At 42.6% G+C, this 27544-nt stretch overlaps 2 protein-coding genes across 5 annotated transcripts in view; one reads left to right on the forward strand and one right to left on the reverse strand.

Moving 5' to 3' along the window:
• Positions 1 to 11025, forward strand: part of PCSK2 (proprotein convertase subtilisin/kexin type 2) — a 202780-nt gene extending 191755 nt beyond the window's left edge. Inside the window, exons 12-14 of one of the 4 annotated variants that reach the window (XM_073339426.1) lie at positions 474 to 681; positions 3991 to 4090; positions 5301 to 5352. In XM_073339426.1, coding sequence (XP_073195527.1) covers positions 474 to 681; positions 3991 to 4086 — 304 coding nt within the window. In that variant the 3' untranslated portion in view covers positions 4087 to 4090; positions 5301 to 5352. The other 3 variants (XM_073339427.1, XM_073339428.1, XM_073339425.1) reach the window with 3 other exon arrangements.
• The window catches only part of BFSP1 (beaded filament structural protein 1), a 45784-nt gene continuing 25144 nt past the window's right edge, over positions 6905 to 27544 (reverse strand). Inside the window, exons 3-8 of the mRNA XM_073339430.1 lie at positions 21867 to 21962; positions 20486 to 20578; positions 19621 to 19728; positions 14627 to 14847; positions 9414 to 9499; positions 6905 to 7826 (exon numbers count right to left, since the gene is read on the reverse strand). Of these exons, the coding sequence (XP_073195531.1) occupies positions 6907 to 7826; positions 9414 to 9499; positions 14627 to 14847; positions 19621 to 19728; positions 20486 to 20578; positions 21867 to 21962 (1524 nt within the window). The 3' untranslated portion in view covers positions 6905 to 6906. The remainder of the gene's footprint in view (positions 7827 to 9413; positions 9500 to 14626; positions 14848 to 19620; positions 19729 to 20485; positions 20579 to 21866; positions 21963 to 27544) is intronic.

Genomic DNA, 27544 nt, shown 5'->3' on the forward strand with positions numbered 1-27544 from the left:
ATTTGTGTCCATTTAGTCTTTTGCGTAGAGACTGTCTGGTTTGGCCAATGTACATGGCAGAGGGGCATTGCTGGCACATGATGGCATATATCACATTGGTAGATGTGCAGGTGAACGAGCCCCTGATGGAGTGGCTAATGTGATTAGGTCCTATGATGGTGTCACCTCACAACTATTTTATGGTGATGAGTAGATATGAAGATGACAATGGTGAGCCATATGAAGTGATAGTTAACTTGGTGAGGCAATAGGTCATCCTTGAGCACTTACTGTATTCTTCAAATTATGTATGGCACAACCTCCAACTCCTACCTGTCTAAGGAGTTCCGTTCTCACTGCTCATTCATGCTCTTCAAATTCTATTACAGTATTTTTGTATGTTTGTATAAACACATGTAGATGTTTAATGAAAAATAAGGTGTGCCTCACCGTATGTATCATTTTAACTTATTTTATTGTTATTTAACCCTCAGAAAAATACCATCAAGTGGCAAGCTGGTTCTAACACTTACAACTGATGCTTGTGAGGGGAAAGAAAACTTTGTCCGCTACCTAGAACACGTGCAAGCAGTTATAACCGTGAACTCTACTAGGCGAGGGGACCTCAACATCAACATGACATCACCTATGGGGACTAAATCCATTTTACTGAGCCGACGTCCAAGAGATGATGACTCCAAGGTGGGTTTTGACAAATGGCCTTTCATGACAACACACACTTGGGGAGAAGACCCCAGAGGCACTTGGGTTCTGGAAGTTGGATTTGTTGATAGCATGCCACAGAGGGGAGTACTGAAGGAATGGACACTGATGCTACATGGGACACAAAGCGCACCATATATAGACCAAATAGTAAGAGATTACCAGTCCAAACTGGCTATGTCCAAGAAGGAAGAGCTGGAAGAAGAATTAGACGAAGCGGTAGAGAGAAGTCTGAAGAGTATACTAAGCAAGAACTAGCACTGTTCTGCATGTTGGCCTCTTTCCTTTCCTAGATCATTCTACTCACCTTTCTACTATCCAGACCTCTGTGTTAGACATATTACAATGTCTCCATAGCCAAATTATCATACTTTATTGATTTTAAAGTCTTATATCCTGTCAATGATTATTTTAATTACAACCGAAGCAATCTTTTTTTTTACTCTAAGCCACAAATATGTTGTTCCCTATCAACTACTCTCTACAGTTTGTGACTGTAAATGATTTTGTGTCCTACAAATAGGTAATAGCTTTTCCCTTCATATTTTTGTCGTAAATGTTGTTTGTATTTAAAAATTTTAAAAATGCCAGTTAGTGGTAATGAACCCATTTGGTCAGCTTTCATGACAGATGTTAACAGTATCATGTTGGCTAGAGATGCCTTTGAATGACCAACAGCCTGATTCTGCGCCATTGACTTCAATGGGAGTTATCCCATTGGCTTCAGTAAGAGTAGGAATAGGCCCAAGAAGGAAAAAATAATCCAGAGATTAAGAAAGATGGTAACCTCCTCTCAGAAATCAATGCCTTTTGCCGTTTCCTTTTTACACTTACACCCCCTCCCCCCCCCACACACACACTCCAGAACATTTTTTGACTTAGAGATGATTCATTTGTATGTAATAAGTGAGACAAAATGTCTGATAAAGGACGTGCATTAGGAAACAGGGTCCAAATGTTCTAAAAGCACAAGTATTTTTTGTTAATTTGGTAATTCAGATCCAATTTATGCCAAATCATCACATTCGGAATGAAATTTAAAATAGAGGGCTACTCTTTTTGCGATGTGCATCTGCTCTCCTTTATACTGAAATGTAGTATAGCAACATAAGATAAGGCTGTGTCAGCATTTCCATTACAGACCCCTATATTCTAGGGTTGGTAATTTGCTATGGGAGAAACTTGGCATATGAACTTTCAGTCCAAAAGCAATTTTTCGTTCAAATTTCCTTTTATTTTAAAAAGTAGAGCTTAGGTCAGTTTTGAGTTATACAAGCTTATTTAAGAAAAAAAGCTGCTTGGATTGTTTTATATGTGCACAATGCAAAGTTAGTTTTGATGAGCAATAAAGAATAAAAAATTTGGGAAAATTTATCCCATAAATCATTGTTGCTGTTTAAAGGACCTGGTCCTGCAATCTCTTACACATGAGTGTTTTTAGCATCTGATCCAAAAAAGTAAATTAAACTCTCAGAGCCTGATCGATCTACTGCCATTGACTTCAATGGAGATTACACAGTGGCAAACACAACACCCACAAGTGTTTGCAAGACTGGGATCTCAGTTAGTAATCTGTGAATAGTAACTATGGGCCCAATCCTGCAAACATACTTGCTTAGCTTTAAGTACATGAGTAGTTACATTGGCTTCAGTAGAACTACTCCATGCTTACAGTTATGTGCATAAGTGTTTGCAGGGCTGGGGCCTAGGATGTTGGCAGTAACTAGTTTCAGAATTTGATTAATTTCTATTTTTTGCTATGCATCTAAAATGTGTGTTATCAAGAGCTGTTTGGGTTAATCAGTTGCAAACTACAATTAAAATGAATACGTATTTACCTAATGATTAAAAATGACACCAACAGGTTATGAAATGCATAGTTTTACCCCAGAATATATATTTCTTCTATTATCTCAAGTGAATATTAATCTCTTAACCTTCCATAACAGGATTTTTTTCTTTTCCTTTCAAATCCCAAACAAATTATCTACTTAAACTATGTTTACATTATGTATACTATAAGCCAAGTTAAGCACCTAAGTGTTCATAGGATCTCCATTCCCTTACACCAGTGTAACTGAGGGGTTACTCCATTGCAGACAATGGAGTCACACTTAGGTGTAAGTGAGAGGAGAAAGAAGCCCTCAAGCTTTTAGTTGTAAAATACCACCTAATAGGAGTGACTTTTAAAATCATGTTGTTGTTCATTTGTTCCAATAGATGGACAGCATCAACTATATTTCATCTGGTGGCCTTAAAATAAACCAAAGGACACCATGGGCCCAATTCTAACCTCAGAGCCACACAAGTAGCCAATGAGCCAATTCTTAAAGTAGTATGTGGGCGTCTTTGGAACTGGGAAGACGCCCATTGTCTTCAATGGGTTTTGAGGGATAGCTCAGTGGTTTGAGTATTGGCCTGCTAAACCCAGGGTTGTGAGTTCAATCCTTGAGGGGGCCATTTAGGGATCGGGGCAAAAAAAAATTGGGGATTGGCCCTGCTTTGAGCAGGGGGTTGGACTAGATCTCCTGAGGTCCCTTCCAACCCTGATAGTCTATGATTCTATCTGAGGGAAGAATTTTCCCCTATTATGTGTACATATGCGTTTGATAACACACAAACACACATGATATATATATATATATAGTATGTAATATATATACATATGCAAGCATACCTAATATATATTACATATAGTATTGAACATAATAAATACATATACATTCATGCATCATGTTTGTGTGTATGTATTTACTAAAGAAACAGCTCATTTAAATATATTAAAGAGTATTCTAAAATATGGGGAAAGTTCTTGGATTAAGAAATGTCCTTGTGGCGATTTTAAATGAAAGTGTACGTTAATTCCTAGTGCATTCATGTAATTTTGCAATTCTCTGTTTAAGCATTAAATGTCTTATATAGCAGCAAAATAACTAAATGGGTGTTCATATTTTCATAATGTTGACTTAAATTATTAAGTGCAAGATGACTGTAAGGGACGATTAACAGAAATTACGAGTTTTGATATGCGTGTATATACAATATATATATATATAGCTAGACTTCAAACTCTTCAGAATTTTTGCATCAGGGTAAGCACTGAAAAATGTCCAGTTAGAATAAGTTTTTATGGTATTGCAGATGCAAAATAAAATTAATTTATTAGCATTTATAACAGAGGAACTAATTCAGTTCTCAATTTAAAACAGGTGAATGTTGTTAACATATAAAGCCCTGTGATGATGTTTTATAATCTGAGTAAAATAAAGAGATGTTGTAAACTGGCAGGTCCTATCATCATTGCCTATCAGAAGTCATGGGGGATGTGACATGTATTCAGTGAAACCACTTCAAAATGCTCTACTTTTAATAATGCAGGCCTGATAAGGTAAATAACATCTCAGGTAAGTTTAATACACAGGAGATAAAGGCATACCCGCATAAAGGCAGTAAAATGAATGCTTTTCAGCAATGTTGTAGCTGTTAGGCGTGTTATACAATGGAGCACGGTCGATTGAGGCCCCGATTCAGGAAAGAGCTTAACCACATAGTCAAAGGTAAGCATGTGTTTGAGTCCCATTGACTTCAGGTGCTTAACTTTAAGACTTTACTTATGTGCTTTCCTGAGTCAGTGCCTGAATGATCAACAGTGCTGTGAGACACAGTACATCTTGTCCTGCGAACAATCAGCCTTCATTAGATCCAGCTTCATTGAAAGTGGAAGGGGCATTCAGCTTTTCCGAATGCAGAACAGAAGCTGAAATGGGAGTTTTGTTTGAAAAATACTTAAAAAACCCCCTCAGATAGCCATTTTGAGCCACAAAATGATTAACTAGTAAAATGCATCATCAAGCTCCAAAGGAAAAAAGTATACAGATGGTTCTTCTTGCCCCGCAGCATGTAATAAGGATGAACAGATTAGGAGTGTGAGCCTGATTCTCTTCACCTCATAGTCAATAGGTGTTTTATCACGCTTGCGGGGAGGAAAGGATCAAGCCCTATGTAATATAGAACATTCTGATATGCTGTAGTAGGAGTTTTGTCAGAGGTTCTTGTTAATTTAGATCCCAATGGCCCTATAAATCCTGAAGACCTTACACAGTTTTTATTCAGCCCTTTCAATATGTTTTGTCTGAGTAAAAACTGAGTTAAGGCCTTCACAGTTTAGGCCCGACACCTGCAAAACATTTAAGTACATGCTTAACTTTCATGGGACTACTCGCATGCTTAAACTGAAGTACTTGTTTAAGTCCTCAGCAGAGCCACAGCCTTTGCCCTGAAGTAATACCCAAATTATGCACACATTTTTATGGTTCTAGACGTGGAAGATTTTATTCTCATTGAAATTGCTGGGACTACTCACATGAATAAAGTGAGCAGGATTTGGCCTATATGGATGTGAAAAAGAGATAGTAGGAAAGCAATCTACAGTAGTAGGGGAGCATCATTAACATTTCATGATAAATTTTTAGTTCTGGGTAATTATTAGAGTTGGTTGGGAATTTTCTATTGATTTGATTTTGAGAAAACTTCCTTTTCCATTTTAAAAAAAAAAGTTTCCTGTGGGAAAATTTTGATTTTTTTTTTTTTTTAATCAGGAGCCTCATGCCGCCATTAGCCTCTATAGCATCCGTGGCTGGACTATATTTCCCATGATTTACAATGGTCTCCTCTCTGGTTGAATTGCTGCTGCTGTGCATCATGGGAGTCCCAAGACCGCAGTACATCAAGGAAGCTGTAGTCGAACCAGCAATCCTGACCCATAGAGGAGAATGGGAGACCTAAGGCACCCAAGCTACTCCTCACAGGAGGCACTGTGGCAGCTCAGGTGGATGCAGGTGAATGTCTAAATGAGTTGAAATAAAGTGTTTCGACAATTTTTTTTTGGAACTGTCCCTTCTGTGAAAAATTTCCATATTTTGGCTCATCTGTACATGAAAATGAATATCAAAATCTCAGCATTTCCCACAGGACAGAATTCCAATTTTTGACAAGCTGTGTAATACTGTAACTATATTTTCTCTTGTGTCAAAAACAGGATACAGTCCTGCAAACCTTCACTCCCTATGTGCTTGAGCAATCCCATTGAGTTTAATAGGACTGATCACATAAGTAAGATGGTGCAGGATCATATATAGGGTTTCTAGGTCTGGATCACTAAAATGCAAGAAACTTGAGGGGAAAAAATTATACACTGAATACTCCAACCGGACAATCTTTGAAGTGTCTGCAATCCTCTGAAGATATTCCAATGTGCACTAAAGACCTTAACCTCAGTAACATAAGATTTTGCAGTGGGCACAATTTTTTTAATAGAGTTCAAGGAAGCTATTTTTTAAAATCAGACAGTAACAGACATTTAAGCATAAAAATTAGATGCAAGCTGCTTAAAAATAAACACAATTGAAAACCCTAGTGAAATCCTGGCCCCCTTGAAGTCAATGAGAGGTTTGTGTGTAAAGGCTGAAGACTGTTAATACATTCTTTTTTAAAGATGTCCCTTTTTCTCTTTTAGCATCATTGCATATTTTATTCTCAGCTGCCTAGATGATATGTAGTAAGATCTTAATGACAAATTCAGCCACATTTTTGTTTGGTAACATAGCTAAAAATAAATGATTGCTAAGCTCTCCTATACCTACAGAGTATAAACAAGGGATGGTTGAAATACGTTACTGAATTAAAGTGCTTAGTCCTTCATCTTGAAAACATCATGCCAGTCAGTTGGTTAATTGGTTAATACTAGCTTCGTTAATGCTACTGTTTGATGTTAAAGGTAACACACACCCACTGTGACTATGTTCTTTAGGATGCAAAGCTTTTATTCAATGAACCAGATGTCACAAGCTAACATTTGCAGCTGTCTGAAAATTGGAAACTAATGGCAGCTAAAGCATCATTAGAGGAATATAAACTGTAAGGGGCCAATTTGTAGTGGGCACAGATTACGTAGGTGTGGTTTAGACAGGCAACTTCTTAATAATAATTTTTTACTTGTCCTAATCACAAAAAGTGTTGCGTAAATGAACCTACTATTTTAGTGATTATTACATTAAAGATAAACCTACACCAGGCAGAATGGCCATTCATGTATCAATGTTTTATATCAAACAGCAAAAGTCTCACTATGTTAGCATTGGGTCAGGGGAAAAATATGGTCATTTAATAACTATGCCAGACAAGTTGCTTATCAAATGATGTAACTTAAGAGCCTTTGTCTCCTAGCTTCTTCTTGCTTGTCTTCTCAATTGTTGTCTCCACAATCATAGCTGTCTCTTCGTAAGTCTGAATTCTGGCATCTGAAAACTTCTCAATAGATTCCACTACTTCCACTTTCTCATAGCTCATGGAACTGGGTAAGCTTGGTTCTCTGAATGCTTGGCCTCCTCGTTGGTCTTCTCTGTCATGCTCTGTCTCTTCAAATACGTCTGGCTCAGAAGGGCCGGCTACACCAGCTGGAGGTGCTGCCTCAGGCCCAGTGATGTCAGGCTGCTTTGAGGGCTCTTCAGCTTTTTCTTCTGACTTTCTGCCCTGTTCATTTATTTCTTCTCTCTCTTCAAGCTCATATTGCATTTCATGGACTTCCCCTTTCTCATTTGCTGATGGTTCAGAGGGTTCAGGCAGCTCTGGAATTGGCTCCACCTCCCCACCATTTGGCATCTTTCCATTGCTAGTGGAAACAATGATCCCACCTCCAGCCGGGGTGGAGGAAGAATAGAAACAAGGATGGTCATAGTTTGCTTCCCCTGTGACAAGTACATAGCTCTCTTTGGTAGACAAGTCAGTCTTAGGCTCGGGTCTCTTGAAGCATCTTATTTTCTCTCTCACAGTGTTACACAATTCATCAAAAGCTTTACTTATCCGAGCTCCATCAGGCACATCCTCTGGGACTGTTTCTTGCTCAACTAGTTCTAATTCTTCCTGCTTAGGTTCACATACTGTGCTTTCATGTTTAAATTGCAGCTGATCCTGATGAAAGTCTTCCAGAGTTCTTTCATAGCTGTTTTCAGGTGAAAACCCATCTATGTCTTTGGAAGTGATCTCCTTTCTCCTAGAAATTTTCTTTGCCAGACCTTTTTGTCTTGGTTTTGCACTTGCAATCTCTTGCATAACCAGGGTGATATCTAAAGAAAATCCAAAACAAAGGCAACAGCACACAACATTGAAAGGTGTTGCCCAAGACAGTTTAGCAATCTATCTCCAAACCAAAGGGCCTCATTGTCAGTACAGTGTGTGCAGAACAGAATGCAGATGCAAAGGTGGGCATGTATTCATTTTATGTATGAAAATGGCTATTCTGAGTGTGCAATACTGGGCATGTGTCCATTTTGCATGTACAAACACCACTTTTATACATAAAATGTATAAATACTAACTTTTGCATGTACAAAACTGTGTACAAAATCAGCATCTATGAAGATGAGACTAATGCTCTGAAAGTACATTTAGGGCTCACTGCTGCTTTTCAATATAGTGTGCAACACCACTATCTTGAATCAGTAGCAGGCTTAAGGGCCATAGCCACATGGAAGTAGCTCCTGTGGCTGCTTCACAGGACGCCTGGGCTTTCCAGCTGCAGAAGCGTCTCCCAGATGTGATGGGGAAAAACATCCCCATGTTCAAAACATTCCCCCTGCTCCATTCCTTGTGGAAGAATTGCAGACTCCACCCAGAGCTATCGCCATAAATGCGGATCACGTGAATGGTGACAGGAGACTCGCTCATGTCCTAACACAGAGGCAAGTTCTTCCCTTACTCTCTAGATACCCTCAAGTCAAGTCCTGTAGGTAATAATCCAAAGTACAGTTAGATGCATGGGCCAAATGCTCAGCTGGTGTAAATGATCATAGCTTGATAGACTTCAATGGAGATACATCTATGTACACCAGTTGAGGATCTGGTCCCCATGTATTAGTAGCTAATTTGTTCACTAACAAACTTAATTGAAGCCTGCTGTATTTGGCACAATGCTGGGGAAACACCCTATTTGGTCTCCAAAAATTTGAACATGCGACAGTTTATCTTCATCTTTTAACATGCCTTGTTTTCAGTGAAACATCCAATTACCTATCTATTTATGAAACTTCTGAGACATCTATCAACTTGGTATGTAAAGCACCTAGGTATCAAACCATCCATCTCCATTGTTAGAAAATCATTTCTACTTTAGCCCCGGATATTTGCCTTCACTAGTTCCTGCTCTTACGAACATCTTAATTCTAAATGTATTAATCATACAGTTCTGGGGAGCAATCATACAGCACTGACTGTGACTTCATTCAGCTCAAACTGGGTCGTGGCAGATAAACAAGGCTAAATTGCCTATTTGTATTTACAGGGCTACTCAAGTGTTCCTATCTTGTTTTGTGATAATGAAAGAATGATCAGACTTGGGATATAACCTCAATCCTATGTGATTTCTTTGCATTATTTTTAAAAAGGCTGCCTGTTCTATTAGTTCTCTTTGTGCATCTCATTAATTCAGTGCAAGCTACTTCGGTTGCATTAAGTCATGCTACCAGTATAGCAAAGGAACCGATTGGTTAGGGGATCCAGCCTTCAAGGGCCAGATCTGAAGCCAACTGATGTAAACCGATTTCAATAGGATCTGATTTAGGCCCCAATAATGGGGTCCATGCTGAAGACAAATGAAAATGGTTTAAAATGCAAATTGTATTTACTCAAACAAGAAAAGAATATCAGATACTTACCTCGCCTTCTCCAGGTTGTAGTTTGGCAGGGTCTGTAGCTCTGTGTGAAGAGTGCAACTGGGGTTCCAATTATGGCAGAATTTAACCTGGCAAAGAGAATTTGCATGTGTCAAATTTCCCCCAGAATACCTTAAACAAGTAGAACAATTCACTTCACATCAAAATGGGAACATAAAATATCATTTAAATCAATATAATGTATAGGCTCTGTACTATTGGTCACATTCCCTGCTGGTGTAAACCAGCAGTGGCTCTACTGTCTTCAATGGAACTATGCTGATTTACACCACCAGAGGATCTGGCCTACTCTACTTACATATAGACTGTAGAGCAAAGCACATAGTTTTAAAAAGCAACCCTAGTGTTGCTAGGGAATGATTTCATAATGGAAGAGGAGATTTTGAAAGGCACAAAGGGCAGTTAGCCATCACGTGCCCCCTGGATGGCAGCAGGATCTGGGTATCTAAGTCTTTTGGCGATCTGCCCCATAGACCTAAGGGCCATATACAGCCTTCAAACCATATGCATATGCCGTTTAATGCAAATAAAGAATCTAGTTTACTTTTATTGACTGCTTTCTTATTTAACTTAGCTCAGTGCAACAGCTCTTGCCATCTGCTCATTTTTCTTCATGCAAGCTCCCTCTAGTGTTCCCAGCCAGGCACTGGACCTACTTGTTCCTGCTCTGTTCAATTAACCTTGCATATCATCTGCAACTCTGAATGAACCAGTGGGAGCTCAAAGGCATATGAAATAAGAGGAGAAAAGGCCCCTTCGCTTCACAAGCACACACACAAAATGTAGTTTAAGGATAAGGCTTATGGTGACAAGTATCAGGTCAAAAAAAGCCCAAATCAGGTCACTTCTCAGTTTCCCCCACTAAAGGTTCTGCAGCACTGGAGACCGGCCAGCGGAGTCAGAAAACATAATATAACTGTCACACACTGTACCTCAAAATAACCACCTGTATCCCCATATGCACCACTTGTGTATGGTTATGCTATTTTGTAAAAAAAAAAAAAAAAAAAAATGCCTTGTGAAGTATCATTGGAAAAATCATAATCTATTGAACATTACGATCCTGTTGAAATGTAGGTATCATTACTGTACATGAAGTTACGAGATTTTTGCTCTATGTTTATCACTGAAACGTTGCGATCTGGAAAACACGCACAGACTAGCTCGTCTCTGGGAACAAAGGAGTGACCAACACCCAATCAGGTGTCAAGCAACCATCATCGGCCATTCACCAGGAAAGGCCTTGTAAACAAGAGATTTACAATTCACATGAGAGTCAGTTGCTCAAGCATGTACACCATGCGGCTGCCTAACCCCCATGACACAGCAAGGATTTTTCCAGCACCTGGAGGAGAGTATAAAATAAGGGACAGTGACATAACCACCTCACCTCTTACCCTCCACCCCTACACTGAAGGCAACAAGATCGTTTGGAAGAAAAAGAAACATTTGAACTGCTTTGGGTTTTGGGGTAAGAGAAAACTTATGACTTCAAATTGTACCTCGCTTGATAAAGTTTAGGAATTAGACTGCAATTTTATCTTTTATTTCTTTTTGCAACCAATTCTGAACTCCTATGCCTGTACCACTTATAAATCACTTAAAATCTATCTTCCTGTAGTTAATAGATCTCTTTTATGTTTAATCTAAACCAGTGTGTTTTTGGCTGAAGTGTTTAGGGAATCTATTCAGGTTACAAAGGCTGATGCATATCCACCACCCTCTGACACAGTGGCAAGCTAATTAATGAGCTTGCATTGATCAAGAAGGTCTTGAGCAGTGTAAGACCCACATTTCTGGGGTGCAGTGCTGGAGCTGGGGGGGATTTGCTGGTGTCTCCTTGTATACAGTTCATGAGTGGCTGGAGAGAGCATTCATGTACTTCGCTTGGTGTGCCCCTGCATGCTGATGGCTGAGTGAACAGAGCCTGGTGGCGTTTGCTGTTCACTAGCACAGCAGCGTAGGAGACCGGCCTGGGCAGGGGAGTTAAAGGGGTCACGGTGGTTCCACAATCCAGACTGCACTCGGGGGGGATGTCACAGGAACCTTCAGTGGAAATAAAACTTTGCCTGTTTCTAGAGCCAAGTGCTAGCTCCAAAGACACCAGTGTGATCTTCAGTTACCCTGCTCAGCTGCCTTCTAATCTTGGAGGTGTCTCATGTCCCTAGGCAGCGAAGGGCGTGGCTACGCTTGCAGCTGTAGAGCGCCGTGAGTTAAACCAGCCTTTGGAGACCGCAGCAGGGAAAACGCTGCCGTGTGTTCACACTGTCAGCTGGAAGCGCACTGGCGTGGCCACATTAGCAGCTCTTGGAACGCCACAAAGAGCAGTGCATTGTGGTAGCTAGCCCAGGGTGTAAGTGGCTGCAATGTGCTTTTCAAATGGGGGGGGGGGTGGAGTGTGACAGGGGGTGTGTTGTGTGCAGGTGTTTTGAGTGTGTCAGCATGCTGTCCTGTAAGTGCAGACAGCAGCAGCAGTGCAGCTATCTCACACCTAAACCCCAGCGAGATCTTCGAACCGGGTGTTGTCCCACCTAGCTCACCTGCGGGGTCTGTTCTGGTAGGCATGCTCAGAGCACACCTAACCCCACATCAAATGGCCGTGGGGTTGGGGAGGGAAGAGGGCAGATGAGGAGGTAGACCTAGACTTCCAACACCTTAGTCTCATGGTTAAGGATATGAGAAACCCAGGTTCACTTCCCCTCTCTGCTTGAGGCGGAGACTGAATGTGACGTTGAGTCTCCCATCTCTTAGGTGAGTGCGCTAGCTATGGGATACTTTGCTGTGGAAGTCTCTTAATCTCTCCTGTTGAACCTGGTCCACAGTTTATAAAGGCTGGAGAATCATTCTCTCTCTGCCCCAATGAATGTTTCAGTGTTTTATACAAAGTGAAGCCACTCTAACAGTCAAGATTGAGAAAGCCTGACCCCACGGTACCTCCTGCCCAGGGTTCATGCACTCACCTGCAAGGTAGGAGACCTGGGTTCCAGTCACTGTTTCACATCAGGCAGAGGGGGCATTGAACTCTGGCCTCCTATATGTGGATGCTATCTCCTTGGCTTTTGGTTTTGGAAAGAAAGGGCTGCCCTGACTGACATACCTAACTCCAGCATAACGTTCACAGTGGTCAATCCCAAATGGAGGGAGATGCCTCCCATTGGGCACCTATCTCCCTTTGCGGGGTGGGACCTAAACTGCACACCTCTCCTGGGACTTTCCTATTGGTTAGCGTGGGTAGCTCCCTGCTCAGCATGTTGGCTTTTGTGAATCGCATTCTGAGGTATCTCACCCTTCCCAGGCATGGATAGGGAGCCGGGGCACCCAGCTCAGGACTGTGGATTCCACGAGGCAGCTGGACACCTAAAAGTTAAGCACTACAATGGTGAGTCCCTTTTTAGGATCTAGCCCCAAACTGCTAGCAAGATTTTAAACAGCTAGCCCCCAGTTTGTAACTGACAGGTTATTAGAGCTCTGCAGAGGGGCAGTCAGTTCACAGAATCATAGAAAGGCTTTCGTTTGCACCTGTCCTTTGTGTACTGAAACTAAAAGACAGCAGGCAAATGGTGACTAGACTGACAGGCTGGATGAGAACCTCATACTCTCCTCGCACTGGCCCGGAGCTGTCTCTCTCTAGTGGCTTCAGTGGGCTTTGGATGAGGACCACTGTCCTCAAGTTCCTGCTTTGAGAACCCCGTGGGTACTAAAGTTCACATAGGCTTTAGTGGGATCAAACAAATTCCCCGTTATCAAATACTAGGCTCCTGCACTGTCACTCACAACCCCCAGGGACACATCATTAGGGTTGCCAGGTGTCAGGGTTTTGTTTTGTTTTTTAACCGGAAAGTCTGGTTGAAAAGGGAACCTGGCAGTGTCCTGTCAGCACTGCTGACTGGACACTAAAAATCTGGTTACCTGCAGTAACCGCCTCTGCCACCAGGGAGTGAGAAGAGCAGTAGCTGCTGCTGGAGCCTGGAGGAGCACTCAGGAACAGCTCCAGCGGAGAGAGGTACCGGTGGCTCTCCCGACCATGGCTCTCCTTTCTCCAACCTGCCCCACTCACCCTCCAGCCCCGGAGTGCAGCTCTCCCTTCCCCTTCCCTGCCACAGTCACCCTTTCACCCCCGGAGCGTGGCTCTCCCTTCCCCTTCCCTGCCACAGTCACCCTTTCACCCCCGGAGCGTGGCTCTCCCTTCCCTGGCCTGCCCCAGTCACCCCTTCAGCCCCTGAGCGCGGCTCTCCCTTCCCCTTCCCTGCCCCAGTCACCCTTTCACCCCCGGAGCGTGGCTCTCCCTTCCCTGGCCTGCCCCAGTCACCCCTTCAGCCCCTGAGCGCGGCTCTCCCTTCCCTGGCCTGCCCCAGTCACCCCTTCAGCCCCTGAGCGCGGCTCTCCCTTCCCTGGCCTGCCCTAGTCACCTCTTCACCCCCAGAGCACAGTTCTCCCTTCCCCGCCCCGCCCCAGTCACCCCTTCATCCCCAGAGTGCAGCTCTCCCTTCCCCGCCCTGCCCCAGTCACCCCTTCATCCCCAGAGTGCAGCTCTCCCTTCCCTGGCCTGCCCCAGTCACCTCTTCACCCCCAGAGCGTAGCTCTCCCTTTCCCGCCCTGCCCCAGTCACCCCTTCATCCCCAGAGTGCAGCTCTCCCTTCCCTGGCCTGCCCCAGTCACCTCTTCACCCCCAGAGCATAGCTCTCCCTTCCCCACCCCGCCCCAGTCACCTCTTCACCCCCAGAGCGTAGCTCTCCCCTCCCCACCCCGCCCCAGTCACCCCTTCACCCCCAGAGTGCAGTTCTCCCTTCCCCGCCCCGCCCCAGTCACCCCTTCACCCCCAGAGTGCAGTTCTCCCTTCCCTTCCCTTCCCCACCCCAGTCACCCCTTCATCCCCAGAGTGCAGCTCTCCCTTCCGTCACCTGCCCCAGTCACCCCTTCACCCCCCAGAGTGTGGCTCTCCCTTCCCCATCCTGCCCAGTCACCCTTCCACCCCTAGAGCCCTGCTTAGTTGGCAGGGGGAGGATGGTGAAGAGAGCGCGAGCAACAGGACGGGAGACGAGCAGGGGGCGGAACCTTGAAGAAAAGAGGTGGAGCAAGGGGTGGAGCCTCGGGGGAAGAGGCACAGCAAGTGGGAGAGGTTCCAGCACTCAGTGTCAGGTTTTCACAAATTAGAAAGTTGGCCACCCTACACACCATACATGAAATAGCCCTACCGGTTGTCTTCATTCTCAATGATACGTTTGTACCGCTCCAGCTCATTCTCCAGGGACTGCTGATATATCACCAGCTGGTGACAGTCACTCGTGTACTTCTCCAAGGTCCTCTCAGCATCCTCTATCTCCTTCCTAAGAGTTTCAATCTGCTCGTTGTATAGCTGAACCTCATCATCATAACTCTCTTGAGTGCTCTTAATAGCTTGTTCCAGCACGGTTGTCTGAAATAAAGGAAATTGGAAGCAATGATATACAGCATTTCCTATGTGGGGACTGACAGACATTTTCAGAGGAATCATTAAATGGTGAGAAGTACTTTTCTATGTCAGCAAACTAATGACTGAAAAAAAGTCGTATGCTTTGGATAATTATTGAAGAGGAAACTGACTACAATACTATGCATGGCTAGTGAGAGGGGCTAGTGAAGATGGATGGATGGGAGATGGTTTTCCAATCCCATGAGAGTTTGAGATTTCAATTTTTTTCCCATACTGAAGTAAGATGAAAAGTTGCAACAGCAAACATTTTCATGGACCAATAATCTGAAAAAAATAAAATTCAGATTGGGTAAATCAGAATGTTTTGTTTTAATAATGCTGAAGCCTTTTGGTTTGCTTTTGATCTTTTAAAACCCCCTTTGAAGTCTAAGTTAAATAAAGTCCCAAAACGTTTCCACAGAAATGTTTGGAATTGGGAGCTTTGTCGAAACGGACTCTTTTCTGCGCACAGTTTGGGGGTTCTACAAATCTGCATTTTCCGATGAAAAAGTATTTAGGTCAGAAAATTCCCCACCAGCTCTCACTATGAAGATGTTTCCCAGAGAGCATCTAAGTGGGCCAGATGAGTAGCTTCTACAAAGGTCTTGGATTCCTTTGCACAAGCTCTGAAAACTGGATCCGATGCTGCACCATTAAAGCCAATTGGCACGTTCATTACATTCATTTCATTATTAATTCATATTTAAAAAATACATCTATTGCTCCCCCCCGTGCCATGGTCTATTCCATAAATTAAAACATAGACCAAGGCGCTTCTATAAATATACCCGTCAGCGCTAGGGTGACCAGATAGCAAGTGTGAAAAATCGGGACAGGGGGTGGGGAGTAATAGGCACCTATATAAAAAAAGGCCCCAATTATTGGGACTGTCCCTATAAAATCGGGCCATCTGGTCACCCTAATCATAGCCCACACCACCCTAAGCAGCCTTAATATAGACAGTAAGAAGATGGGCTTTGCAAAGCTGGTTTCTGGCAGACTAAAGGGAGGAGGGGGAGCAGGTTTGAAAATTGGCAGAAGAAGGATGGTTTTGGGCTGCAGCATAGCCAGGAGATCTGTGCTCGATTCCTGACTCCACTGCAGATGTTATGTATGTTTCCAGGCAAGTCAATCAGAGTTTCAGTGGTGGTTTAGTGACCACAGTGCTGCATTTGCGGGTGGGGAAGACACATTACTGCACTATGCTAACAGCAATGGCCAGAGTCGTTCTGCCCATGGAAGACCCAGGCAGCCAGAATTCCTCTGGCAGGAGCAGGCTCATGGCTGCTTCTTACTGCTCCTTTTTGGAGGTTCAGCCTATATTCTTCTTGCACCGCCTCTTCTTTAGAGGAAGTTTAGGTCTAGCCACTTTACATCCCACCCAGCCCCAGGAGGTTGTCTAGCACCAATGAAGTTGCTAAACACCCCCTGTACTTGGCACTCTAAAGGCTCCAGCACAAGGATTACAGGGGCTGACTGGACAGGAGCACAGAGGGAAGAGAGCTGTCTGTTCTGCCCAATCGGGAGGTGACTAAAATCTGGCCCATAATCTCTTTCTACCTCAGTTTCTCCAGCTGTCAGCTGGGGAGTATAATACTTACATAGCTCATTATTGACTGTAAAGCTCACCTTAGATGGAAAGGTGCCACATGAGACTGAAAGTGATTAATTCTGAGACTACCAGTTGTACAGCCATGTTACTAAATGTGACATCACTGGTGCCACGGGCACTATGGGAGCCCAGTGTGCAGTGCTGCAGACCAAGTTACAGCTAGCTGCAGCACAGGTGTAGCAATCGAAAGACAAACTTTAACGTTACAAGCTGCATCCTCCCACTGACCCTCACAAAACACTTGGGGAGAGTCACATACAGCGAGCGAGCAGCATCTAATCCTCAGGGGATTTGCACTCCACCAGCAAGTGAAATGATGACCAAGGAAGTACTACATGGGACTTGCCTTTAAATGTTACTATCAGAACATTCTGGCTTGTAGAATAACTTAACCGCCTGTGCAGTGACTCCTGCAGAGAACTGGGATTTTATTAATGCATCACTGGAACGTAAGTTGGCCACAAGATGGTGCTGAGTCACTTTAAAAAAAAAAAAAAAAGCAAGCTAGGGAATTGCAGCAAAGTGTTACTTCTGCTGTTATTTCTCTGTTTTATTATGTAATTCCTATAGCACCTTCTCTGTTTTCTTTTACAAACAATCACACTTTATAAGAAGGGTTCATTCATAACTAGTCTACAGAGCAGTCGTTCTCAATCAGCACACAGCTGTGGGCCATGTGACATCCTCAGGGCCATAACTTGGGAGGGGCAGGAGGGGCACCTGCCCCAGATGCAGAACCGGTGGGGGTGTAAAAATGGGGTGGTGCAGGATTGGGCCATAGGTAATGGAACTAGGGGTGCTGGAGGTGCTGCTGCACCCCCAGGCTTGAAGTGGTTTCCATCATAGTCAGGGTTTACCATTTGGTTCAAAGGCTCTCAGCTCTGGGTGCTGGGGGCAGTTGCTGAGGAGTTCTCGGGGGCAGTTACTAGGTGGGGGGGCTGGGTGCATGGGTGGCAGTCCCTGGGTGGGGGACTGTATGATGGAGGGGGCAGTTCCAGTGGGGTTGGCTGATGGAGGGCATTCCCTGGCTGTGGGGGGGGGGCAAGCTTGGGGGGCTGGGATATAGTCCCTGACTGGAGGGGCTGGATACACGGGGGGCAGTGTCTGGCTTGGGGGGCACCCTGCACCGGGCAGGGGTCCCCATCTTTGCCAGCAGGCTCGGCAGCCGTGCTCTCTGGGCACTCAGCCCAGCTGCAATGCAGTGCAGCCTTGCCACCCTTACAGTAAATTAATTTTAACAGTTAGTGTTTTGACTTATTTACTCATTTAAAATGCTCTTGGCAGACATGTGCCAGTGTTGAAATGAAAGGTGCTGTAGCAATCTGAATTGTATTGCTGTCATATAACAAATACTAAACTTCTTTTTTGTGTAGCTGTTCAGGTAGTGAATATATTGTGTGCACGCTGCCCACAAGACACAGAGCTCTGCAGATGTGGCCCACAATGGTAAACAGGTTGAGACGCACTGCTGTAGAGGGTTAATAAATCATTAATATATTGCTTTAATAATTCATTACTCAATTGTTATAGACCATGGGGAGGGGGGGAGAGGAGAAGGGGCAGGAGGGGGGGAGAGCCATTTCCAAAGAACCTGAGTGATTTGTTTTATTTGGGAAAATTCCACCCTGAGATTCCAAAAGCTCAATAGGTTGATTATAACCATGGCTTATAACCACCTCTTACCCCTTTTACTGATATTCTCAATATGAGTATAACTGCTATATTTGTCATTTATTAACCCTTTATAAATGGAATCTTAATAGAAAGTGTCACCTTGAAAATGAAGGTTTCATTCTGAAATTAGGACTAGTAAAGGCCAGATTATGCTAATCTTTTCTTGGGTTAACCATCTGAAGGCAGGTTCCTCCAGCTACTTGTACATCTGAGCAGAACTCAGGCACCGTCACAGTCCGTGCTCTCCCCTGAGTGCAAGGTGAATTCCTGACTAGGGTGTCAGACACCCCAAGGAGGCTGAGGTAGAGGTGTGGCCTTAGTCCAACCCCTCTGTGTGCTGGCCAGAAGAGCCGGCGAGACTCAGCAAGCCACTGCAGTGGCTGCACTTCCCAAGATCTCTGGGAGGTGCTGTGTATCAGCACACCATCCCCGGAACAGGCACAAAGGAGCCCTTACTTGCCGCGTTAAGGTAATAATTTTCCACAACTCCCCATTAATTAGGCCCTTCCTAGGGGTGGGCATATAGGTCCTGACCTTCATGGCTTAGGTTGCTGTTCAGTTTTCAGCTTAGCCTGACAGGATCACAGAGCCCAGTGGATTGCTGCAGAAGACACAAGCTGCACGATGACGTACTTGGCTGGGGACAGGCAGGAGCTGCAGGAAAAGTCCTGGTAACTCATGCCCTGTGAATCAGCACTGCACAGACACACAGACCATTGTTGCTGTTGGTCCCTGGGTGTGGCTGAAGGTGCTAATTCATTGTTATTGTAATCAGAGATATGTGTAGGCTGCTGTGTGAAACCTGACATGCACTTTTTGAGGAAATACATAGATTTTAAGGTCAGAAGGGACTATTGTGATCATTGAGTGTGACCTGCCTCATGGCACAGACCATAGAATGTCACCTAGTTATTCCCACATCAACCCCAGAGCTTGTGGAGTGAATTTAGTGCTCAGGGAAAGTGCTGAACTGACATCTCTGAAGACCTCTGATTTTATCCCACAGTGCCAGTGCCTTTCATACTGGATTGAGCGAGGGGGAGACTCAGTCCCTGGACCTTTTCAGTCGTTGGCCTGTCTGCTGAGACTGTCCATCAGCAACCCAGTTGTGATCTGGGCATCTTGTTCCACCATGTACTGGACTAAGGCCTCCAACCACTTCTACTCAACCTACTAAGCAGCCATCACACAGTCATGACTGACCTTCTGAACCAACTACATAAATCTTCATCCCATGGTTAGACAGAAGGCAGAAGCTGAGATAGGTAAAGTTTGAATAAAAAAAAAATCCTTTTCAGGCATTCATCTTATTTGTAGGTAGAATACATATGCTCAAAACCCCATTAAATACCATCCATGCTGCGTTGTTCAGTGTTACGTGTTGATTTGTTGCAATTACACTAGTCTGAATCAATGAGGGTCACTAGACTTTCCAGTTAGTTGTATGGTACCTCAGTCTGCAGTTTCAATTTCTGAGTCTGCAGCTGACAAAGAATGCTCTTGTACTCTTCCAGCTGACTCTGCAGGATAGGAATTCTCCTTTCTGCCATCAGCCTTTCCTGAGAGAAAAGAAGAAAGAATGTCTGATCGTGTAAACATGCCACCAGAGATTTCATTACCTACAGTCAATCTGAAAAGACAACATGAATGATGATGAGATGACGCCTCCGCCTCTTGCTACATAACTTCAATGGTCTCAAGTTCCCAATGGAGGCACTGTAGAAGCACTGCTTATGGTTTAAAATAGTTCATTTCATTTGAAAGGAAAAGGTTTGCCATTCACACCCAAACAACAACTGTTTCCTGGGGTACTGTCCTACACTGGTGCGAAAGTGAAACCCATCACCTTTGTCTCACCTGGTTTCATTCAATCAGTTTGATTCACAAGGGTCCATCCCTCTTGCTCTTGCCCCATCTTGACTCTTTGGAGAGGGAGCAGGCAAAGTAGGCTCACATCCCCATCTCCAAATCTTGGAATCTCTTTACTCTGATGGGACACATCCCTACTTCTGCTGCTGCTGGACTAGCCTTTTAACATGTCCCAGAATACACCTGGCTAGCAGAAATCCCTGTTCAAGACTTCTGACATCTCTTTTGATCCTAAAGCTCCTAAAGCTCACTTAAGTTTTTCAAAGCTGCAACTCTGATCTTCTGTTGTCATCATTAGCAATTCCACATTTACTCACAGACATCACAGCACCTCCGTCTACTTAGAATAGGAAATAGATGGACTATCTCAGGAACTTAGGGTAAATATTGACTATCACATTGTGAGTGCTCACTACATAGCATTTATTTACTCAGTGAAACACTTACCTCGCTCACTCCAACTGTAATGGTGGTCACACTAGGGGTCATTTGGATGATCTGTTGTAAAATGCTGACATAGGTCTGTATTTCCATGATATTCTGTGGTGGAGTAAAATCATTTTAATTAGTAACTAGTAGAGCAAGATTTCAGTTCAGCTGTCTGAATGTCTGTGATTTATTTCTTGATGATAACTTCTTTCACTGGTAAAAGTATGGGTCAAATTCAGATCTGCCATACATACATGCCACCCTGACTCTAGTGGACGTCTACTCATCTGAACTGGGCTCTATATGTGTTCGCAGTTTAGTAACCCAATCACCACATTCAGATAGTACTTTGCTAAAGCTGTTCAGTTACTGATGAGATGCAGCATAGTCTTAATTCAGTACTATGTTACTCATGTTTTAAAGGAACAAATGGGAATATAATCTGATCTAGTCACTGGTGGAGGAGAGGTGGAAGGGGTAAGGGTGGTTAATGGTGTAATAAAGACAGATGGAAGGAGGTATTTTCATTTGTATGGCCGATGTGTAAGACTGTGACTCCTTTCAGATGACACTTTGTAAATGTGCTTAGAAAAGGTTGACCAAGTCCAGCATCTGGTTTGAGTCACTGACCATTGACCCTGTTCTAGTTTTTGCCTCTAGACCTGATCTAGCTTCCATAGCTCTCAATGGCAAAAATTCCAAAGAAATGTGGAAAAGGATTAACGTTAGTCTCGCTCCTTTTACCAAATCTATTCCCAGTTTATATATGGCTCCTAAAGCTATTTAATGATGGATCTTTTCCTGGGAATGCCAGACTACAATCCTCCCAGTCACACCCTTTACAGAACTTGAATCAGGCAACATTTTATAGTGTTCATGCTACAAAACAAATTGTTGTACCTCTGTGTAAAACAGTAAGGCCTATATCAACAAGCCTATTCAGACCTGTGATTCCCACTGATTCCAGTGGGAGCTAGGTGCCTAAATACATTTGAGGCTCTTGGTCTGATTGCTTATCATGGTACTCAGGATGGCTCAAACAGGACTGGCCCCTCTATAGATTAAATGATGATAAAGGATTCAAGCAGATCCTGTTAATCATGTTAATGATTCTAGACTGCTGACCTTGAGTGAGTGAGCTTTGATAAAATACAACAGCCTACTTGTTGGTCTAGAGAATACCAAACTGAATGTATTTTGTTCGCTAACATATCCAGTCTTACCTGGGGTCACTGGGTTTCTTTGAACCTTTTCAAAATGCCTTTTTACAATAAAATAAAACAACAAACCTTTACCCTGTAGGTGTCTGAAGTGGCCACTGAAAGAGATCAAAGGTTAGCGTGACACTTTTCAACCTTCCAGACTCCTCTCTGAGAGGTGGGGAATTCAGTGCAATTACCTTCTTGTACCTGTCCTTTGTGGCATTAATGTCATCCTGCAGGAACTGTGATTCAATCTGAAGTTCCAGATTACATAACAAAGCTTCATCTGCTTCCTGCAGTGCAGATAAACATGACATTTTTAGTACTGGCTTCAGGTTCACTAAGAATAGAGGAGCCACTTATCCAACAAGTGAATATTTTAAAATTTGTAGCCACCTATGTTGAGAATTAAAGACTAATGGGAGAAACAAAGGTATGATGAAACCGACAAAAAATATGCACTTTTATCCATTCGGCTCTCCCGTGGTATACACTATTTTTCTGAACAAAGCTGATAAAGACAAGCAGTTAAATACATTTCAGCACTGTGGTGCTGTCACAGCTCATTCACCATATGCTTTATGATGGCTGGGAGCCAAGGAATAGACACTTTATGAAATACCAATCACTGAAGCTTGCAATGGTGTCTGATTCTAAGCAGGAGGAATCAACAGTATAAGGCACTGATTTCTCCAATGTTTGTGACCGTGTTTGATATATTTTGACACTTTTTAAAATATCACACTAAAGAACATACCATATTTCTGTGTCAACCTGAAATTTTTCATCCCTTCACTTTGCGACACCTCACACGTCATAAAATTGGATTTTTCAGTGACATTTCTGGGACTATTAATTATTAACATGGTGGCCCACAAAAACTAGAAAAGCAAGTTTGGGGGCAAAAAATTGCAATTAATTGTAAATTCAGGAGGCAGAAGATTCTCAGAGTCCAGATGGTCTAGAGAAATGAGCATGGAACTCACAATAATTATCGTGATTTACACCTGCATAACAGAGAGCAGAAATCTGGCCCAGTATCTAACTCCTGTTTCAATTCTAAGAGGTCACTTGGCTCATTACTGAGTTATACTACTTTAAACAAGCTCCTGAATATAAAATAATTCTCAGTAACTTTAAATCATACAATACAAAATAACAAGTTCTATGGGGATAAGTTTCAGACTGCTATCTAATACATCAGCATCTCATTAAATATATTGTGCACCAACAGAGTGAAAATTTAGTTTCTGGTAGGACTCCTGAACATGACCAGTTGAATCCTTCTTGCCTAACACTCAATGGTTCCTATGACATTTTATAATTTACTTAAGTGGAGGCGTTTTCATGCAGCTATAAATGCAATATGAACCTGATCCAAAGCCCATTGATATCAAGGGAAAGAAACTCACTGCTTTCAATGGACTTCGGATGTGATACCTGAGCTGGCTGAATTGCACCAATACAATTGAATTGACATTTACAGAAGACAAAAGTATTCCTTGCAGTGATAAAAAAGGCGTTAAAATATATCAACAGATGCAGGCTTGGCATCTATAGTTTATATAATCTCAGGGTAATCTGGACCTTGAGTAAAATCCTAGCCCCCAGTGAAGTCAATGGCAAAAAAGCCCACTAACTTCAACGGAGCTAAGATTACACTCCTAGTACGTTGGAGGATTGTTTACACGTAACTCTTTGTCAGGAAATCAATGCATTTTGGCAACTTCTGTGACCAAATGTTTGTGGGTAAGACCTTCAATAACACAAGCTCTCTGAAAACCCTGGAGACATTTTTTTCCACCATGTACACTCAGCCCTTTGCAGCCTCTCTCTATCAATGGTTTTGTTATGATATTACAAAATCCCATAGATTTTCAGTAGATCTTATTCTTCTAGAGAACAAAGTACATACAACCTGAGACCATGGCAGGGGGGTAGGGGAGGAGAGTCCTTTTCTCAATTGTTTTTGCAATTTGTTTACTTTCTGCATTTGACAGCACTTTAAGTATAGTTTCACAAGTTCCCACTACAAGCAGCTATTCAGGTCATTCCACCTGCGTTATTAGTGTGTCTCTGACCCAGCAAGAGCAAAAAGAAATTGCAAAACACAGGAATATCTGACTGTAAAATCAAAAATTTGAAGGTGAGTCTCCAGGACAGCTATACATCTGAAAGTGCATTTAATTCATATTTTTACATTAACTAGTTTCAAGGTGATGGTGTCTCTTTAGTTCTGTCACACCAGGTTTTGAGTGGTAAGTTGTGCTCAACAGCAATAATCATCAGCTTTGTAGCAACTTTGGGGTAGCCATGGATGCTAAAATCACTAATATTTCATGGGCCTGATTCGGATCTCATCTAGACTAGAGTAACACCACTGGCTTCAATGGAGATCCTTCTTTTTTAGGCCTCAACTAACCAATGCATTTAAGCACATGCTTCATTTTAAGCATATGCGAAGTCCCACCCCTATTCAACAAAGCACTTAAACAAGTTCTTAACTTTAAGCACCCACTTAATTCCTGTTGAAATCAATGTGACTTACGCATATACTGATTTGCTGAATCTGGGCTTTGCACCAGAGACTAGAATCAGGTCCCATGTGTGTGAGTTTATGAGATAGTTACATTCAAAATGCATATGCTTTTATTTCTTGACTCATTTCTTTCTTCATAATTCCAACCACACTGCTCATGCCAGCTCCGCAAGGTAAGAGTATGCTAGTGAAAAGGTCTGATTCAGTACTTTCCAGGATTTGGGATAGAAAAGTGAGCATGTGCACTGTGAACCTACCTGTATCATAGTTGCCAGCACATGGGGGATTCTGATCTCTGTTGTAAATCACGGATATCTCCATTGAAATCAGTAGAGTTACATTGGTGTCCATGAGATCAGAACCAGGCCCATTCAATATAATTGATTTTGTCATATATGATAATCCCAATGTTGATACAAAGGCTGATGATTAGTTCTCAGGAAAGTGTGTTCTACTTCACACAGAGCCTAACCTGACACAATTAAAAAGTCATCAAGGGAAACTAAGACCTGATCTACACTTAAATGTTAGGTCCACATAACTATGTGCTAAGGGGGTGTCAAGGTTCCTTCCCCACTCTGAACTCTAGGGTACAGATGTGGGGACCTTCATGAAAGACCCCCTAAGCTTATTCTTATCAGTTTAGGTTAAACGCTGCCACCACTAAAGTGTTACACGAAAAACAGGGGAAGTGCCCACTTGGAAATGTCTCCCCTCCAAAATATCCCCCCAAGCACTACACCCCCTTTCCTGGGGAAGGCTTGATAAAAATCCTCACCAATTTGCATAGGTGAACACAGACCCAAACCCTTGGATCTTAAGAACAATGAAAAAGCAATTAGGTTCTTAAAAGAGAATTTTAATTAAAGAAAAAGTAAAAGAAAAACCTCTGTAAAATCGGGAAGGGAAATACCTTACAGGGTAATCAGATTCAAAACATAGAGAATCCCTCTAGGCAAAATCTTAAGTTACAAAAAGACACAAAAACAGGAATCTACATTCCATTCAGCACAACTTATTTTATCAGCCATTTAAACAAAACAGAATCTAACGCATATCTAGCTAGATTGCTTATTAACCCTTTTACGGGAGTTCTGACCTGCATTCCTGCTCTGGTCCCGGCAAAAGCATCACACAGACAGAGAGAACCCTTTGTTTTCCCCCCTCCAGCTTTGAAAGTATCTTGTCTCCTCATTGGTCATTTTGGTCAGGTGCCAGCGAGGTTATCGTAGCTTCTTAACCCTTTACAGGTGAAAGGGTTTTTCCTCTGGCCAGGAGGGATGTAAAGGTGGGTACCCTTCCCTTCATAGTTATGACAGGGGATGTGAAAAATTCAGACCCCGGAGTGCCATAGCTATGCCAACTGAACCCTCAGCATAGATGCAGCGAGGTCAATGGAAGAATGCTTCCTTTGACCTCGCTACCATCACTTGGGGAGCTGAAGCTCCTACAGCAATGGAAAAAAAAACCCTTTCCATCCCTGTGAGAAGTGTCTGTGTTATAGCACTACAGCAACATAGTCACAGCATTGTACCTAAACCGCAGTGGCATCTGTAGCATAGCTATGGTTTGAATAAATAACTGACTACACAGAGGAACATGCACAAAGTACTGTCAAATGCACAAAGGAAACAGAAAATATGGGAACAAATATTTTCCCCTAATCGACTTCAGTCAGAGTAACACTAGACGTTGCTTGTCACAATAGGATCTTAAGGGGGCTGAAGGGAGACAGATTTTTAAACATATGGCATCCCTTTAAAACTCACCACTTTCAATTATCAGAGGTATATATCTGGTACAATGATCAGATCATGTGCAGTGAATTAAACTGGGCAGGGCATGTGACTGTGGTGAAAGAGGAATTTCCTTTTTCACATGCACAGCAAAGCAATCACCCGGGTTGATATGCTATTCAGAAATGTGTTGATGCTTGTGATTTTCATCATGCTATTGACTCGTCCAGCCAGGTTTGCTGATGCACCAATAAAACCACCATGAACTTTTTTTACTCTAGAGCTAGTTAACTGCACTGTGAGCAAATGCCACTAATTAAAACCGACCATGACCAGAATATTCTAAGCCAGTCATCAGGAATTTGTGGAGCATTTATGCAGCTTTAATGATTTCCTATTGAGAGAAAGATCAGCACAACAATGATAGTGTTAGGAGCCTTATGGGGGAAGCAGACATCCCCAATTAGCAAATATTTTTGTATGTAATGAGCAAATCTAGTCTTCAGCTTTTCAAATGTTTGCCCAAGGGAGAAAATGCATTCGCAGTTTTTCTTTCTAAATAAGCTAGATTTAGCTATGTATTCACTGAACCCTCACGCTGTATCAAAACAACACATCATCCAGTTATTTTCTCCTCAACTTTGTATCATTCTTTCATTATTCTTTATGTGCATTTAAAAAAAAAAAACTTTAGATACTGACTCCAGCAGTGATCAAGGGCCCAGATCTTCAATGGTATTTACAGCCTAACTCCCATTGATAAATACCTTTGAGGATCAGGGCTATTTTCAAGCAATAGCAATGAGATAGGACAAGTCCAGTGCTCTGCAGAATTGTTGTTTAATGCTTCTGTATGTTGAAGTGTTCTTCCCTATTTGTAAAGATTCCTGCATGTATATAAATTTATTCTGAGTACTATGCACAGAAAATGAACTGCAAAGCAGAATGGACTTATCTGTCTGAGTAAAAGCCACTGCATTCCTACATCTATAAATTGACCTGAATGTACCCAAATACTAGTTTAAGTGTAAGGTGATGGATATGGGGATATGAATTCTGTGTCACTGATAAATATGGACAATGCAATCATGTCAAATGCCAGAACTTTGCTCTCAGCATAATATGCATCTCATATCTGCTGTCTGCCCTGCTGCAGAGAATACTGCTGTCAAAAACCTGCTAAGATGTATAACATCCTCCATTTCATTTGATATAATGTGAAATGTATCAGTGGCATAGAATTTTACCACATGCACATACATGTATGGAGTAAACGGTTTGCAAAATGGCCTTCATGGCAGGGCTTGGATCCCTGTTTGTTGTTAATGGAGAGAGGTACAAAATTTACAAACAACAAATCATTCACTAAACTGAGCCCCTTTTCCTATTCAGCAGTAGTCTGCAAACACGCAGTAAGCCTCTTCATTATTCAGATGGAACAGTGAATGTTGTGTATGAACAAATTTCTTCCCAAAGATTGCTCACAAACTGGTTGCCTCAGTGAGCGTTCCATTGCTCATTTGATAGTTTGCTCTATGCGGTTTGTAATCTTTGTCACCTGATATTGTTTTTGTTTCCTGATTGCGTTACCTAATATTTA

This window comes from Lepidochelys kempii, chromosome 3 (genome assembly GCF_965140265.1).
Source record: "Lepidochelys kempii isolate rLepKem1 chromosome 3, rLepKem1.hap2, whole genome shotgun sequence".
Classification (NCBI taxonomy): Eukaryota; Metazoa; Chordata; order Testudines; family Cheloniidae; genus Lepidochelys; species Lepidochelys kempii.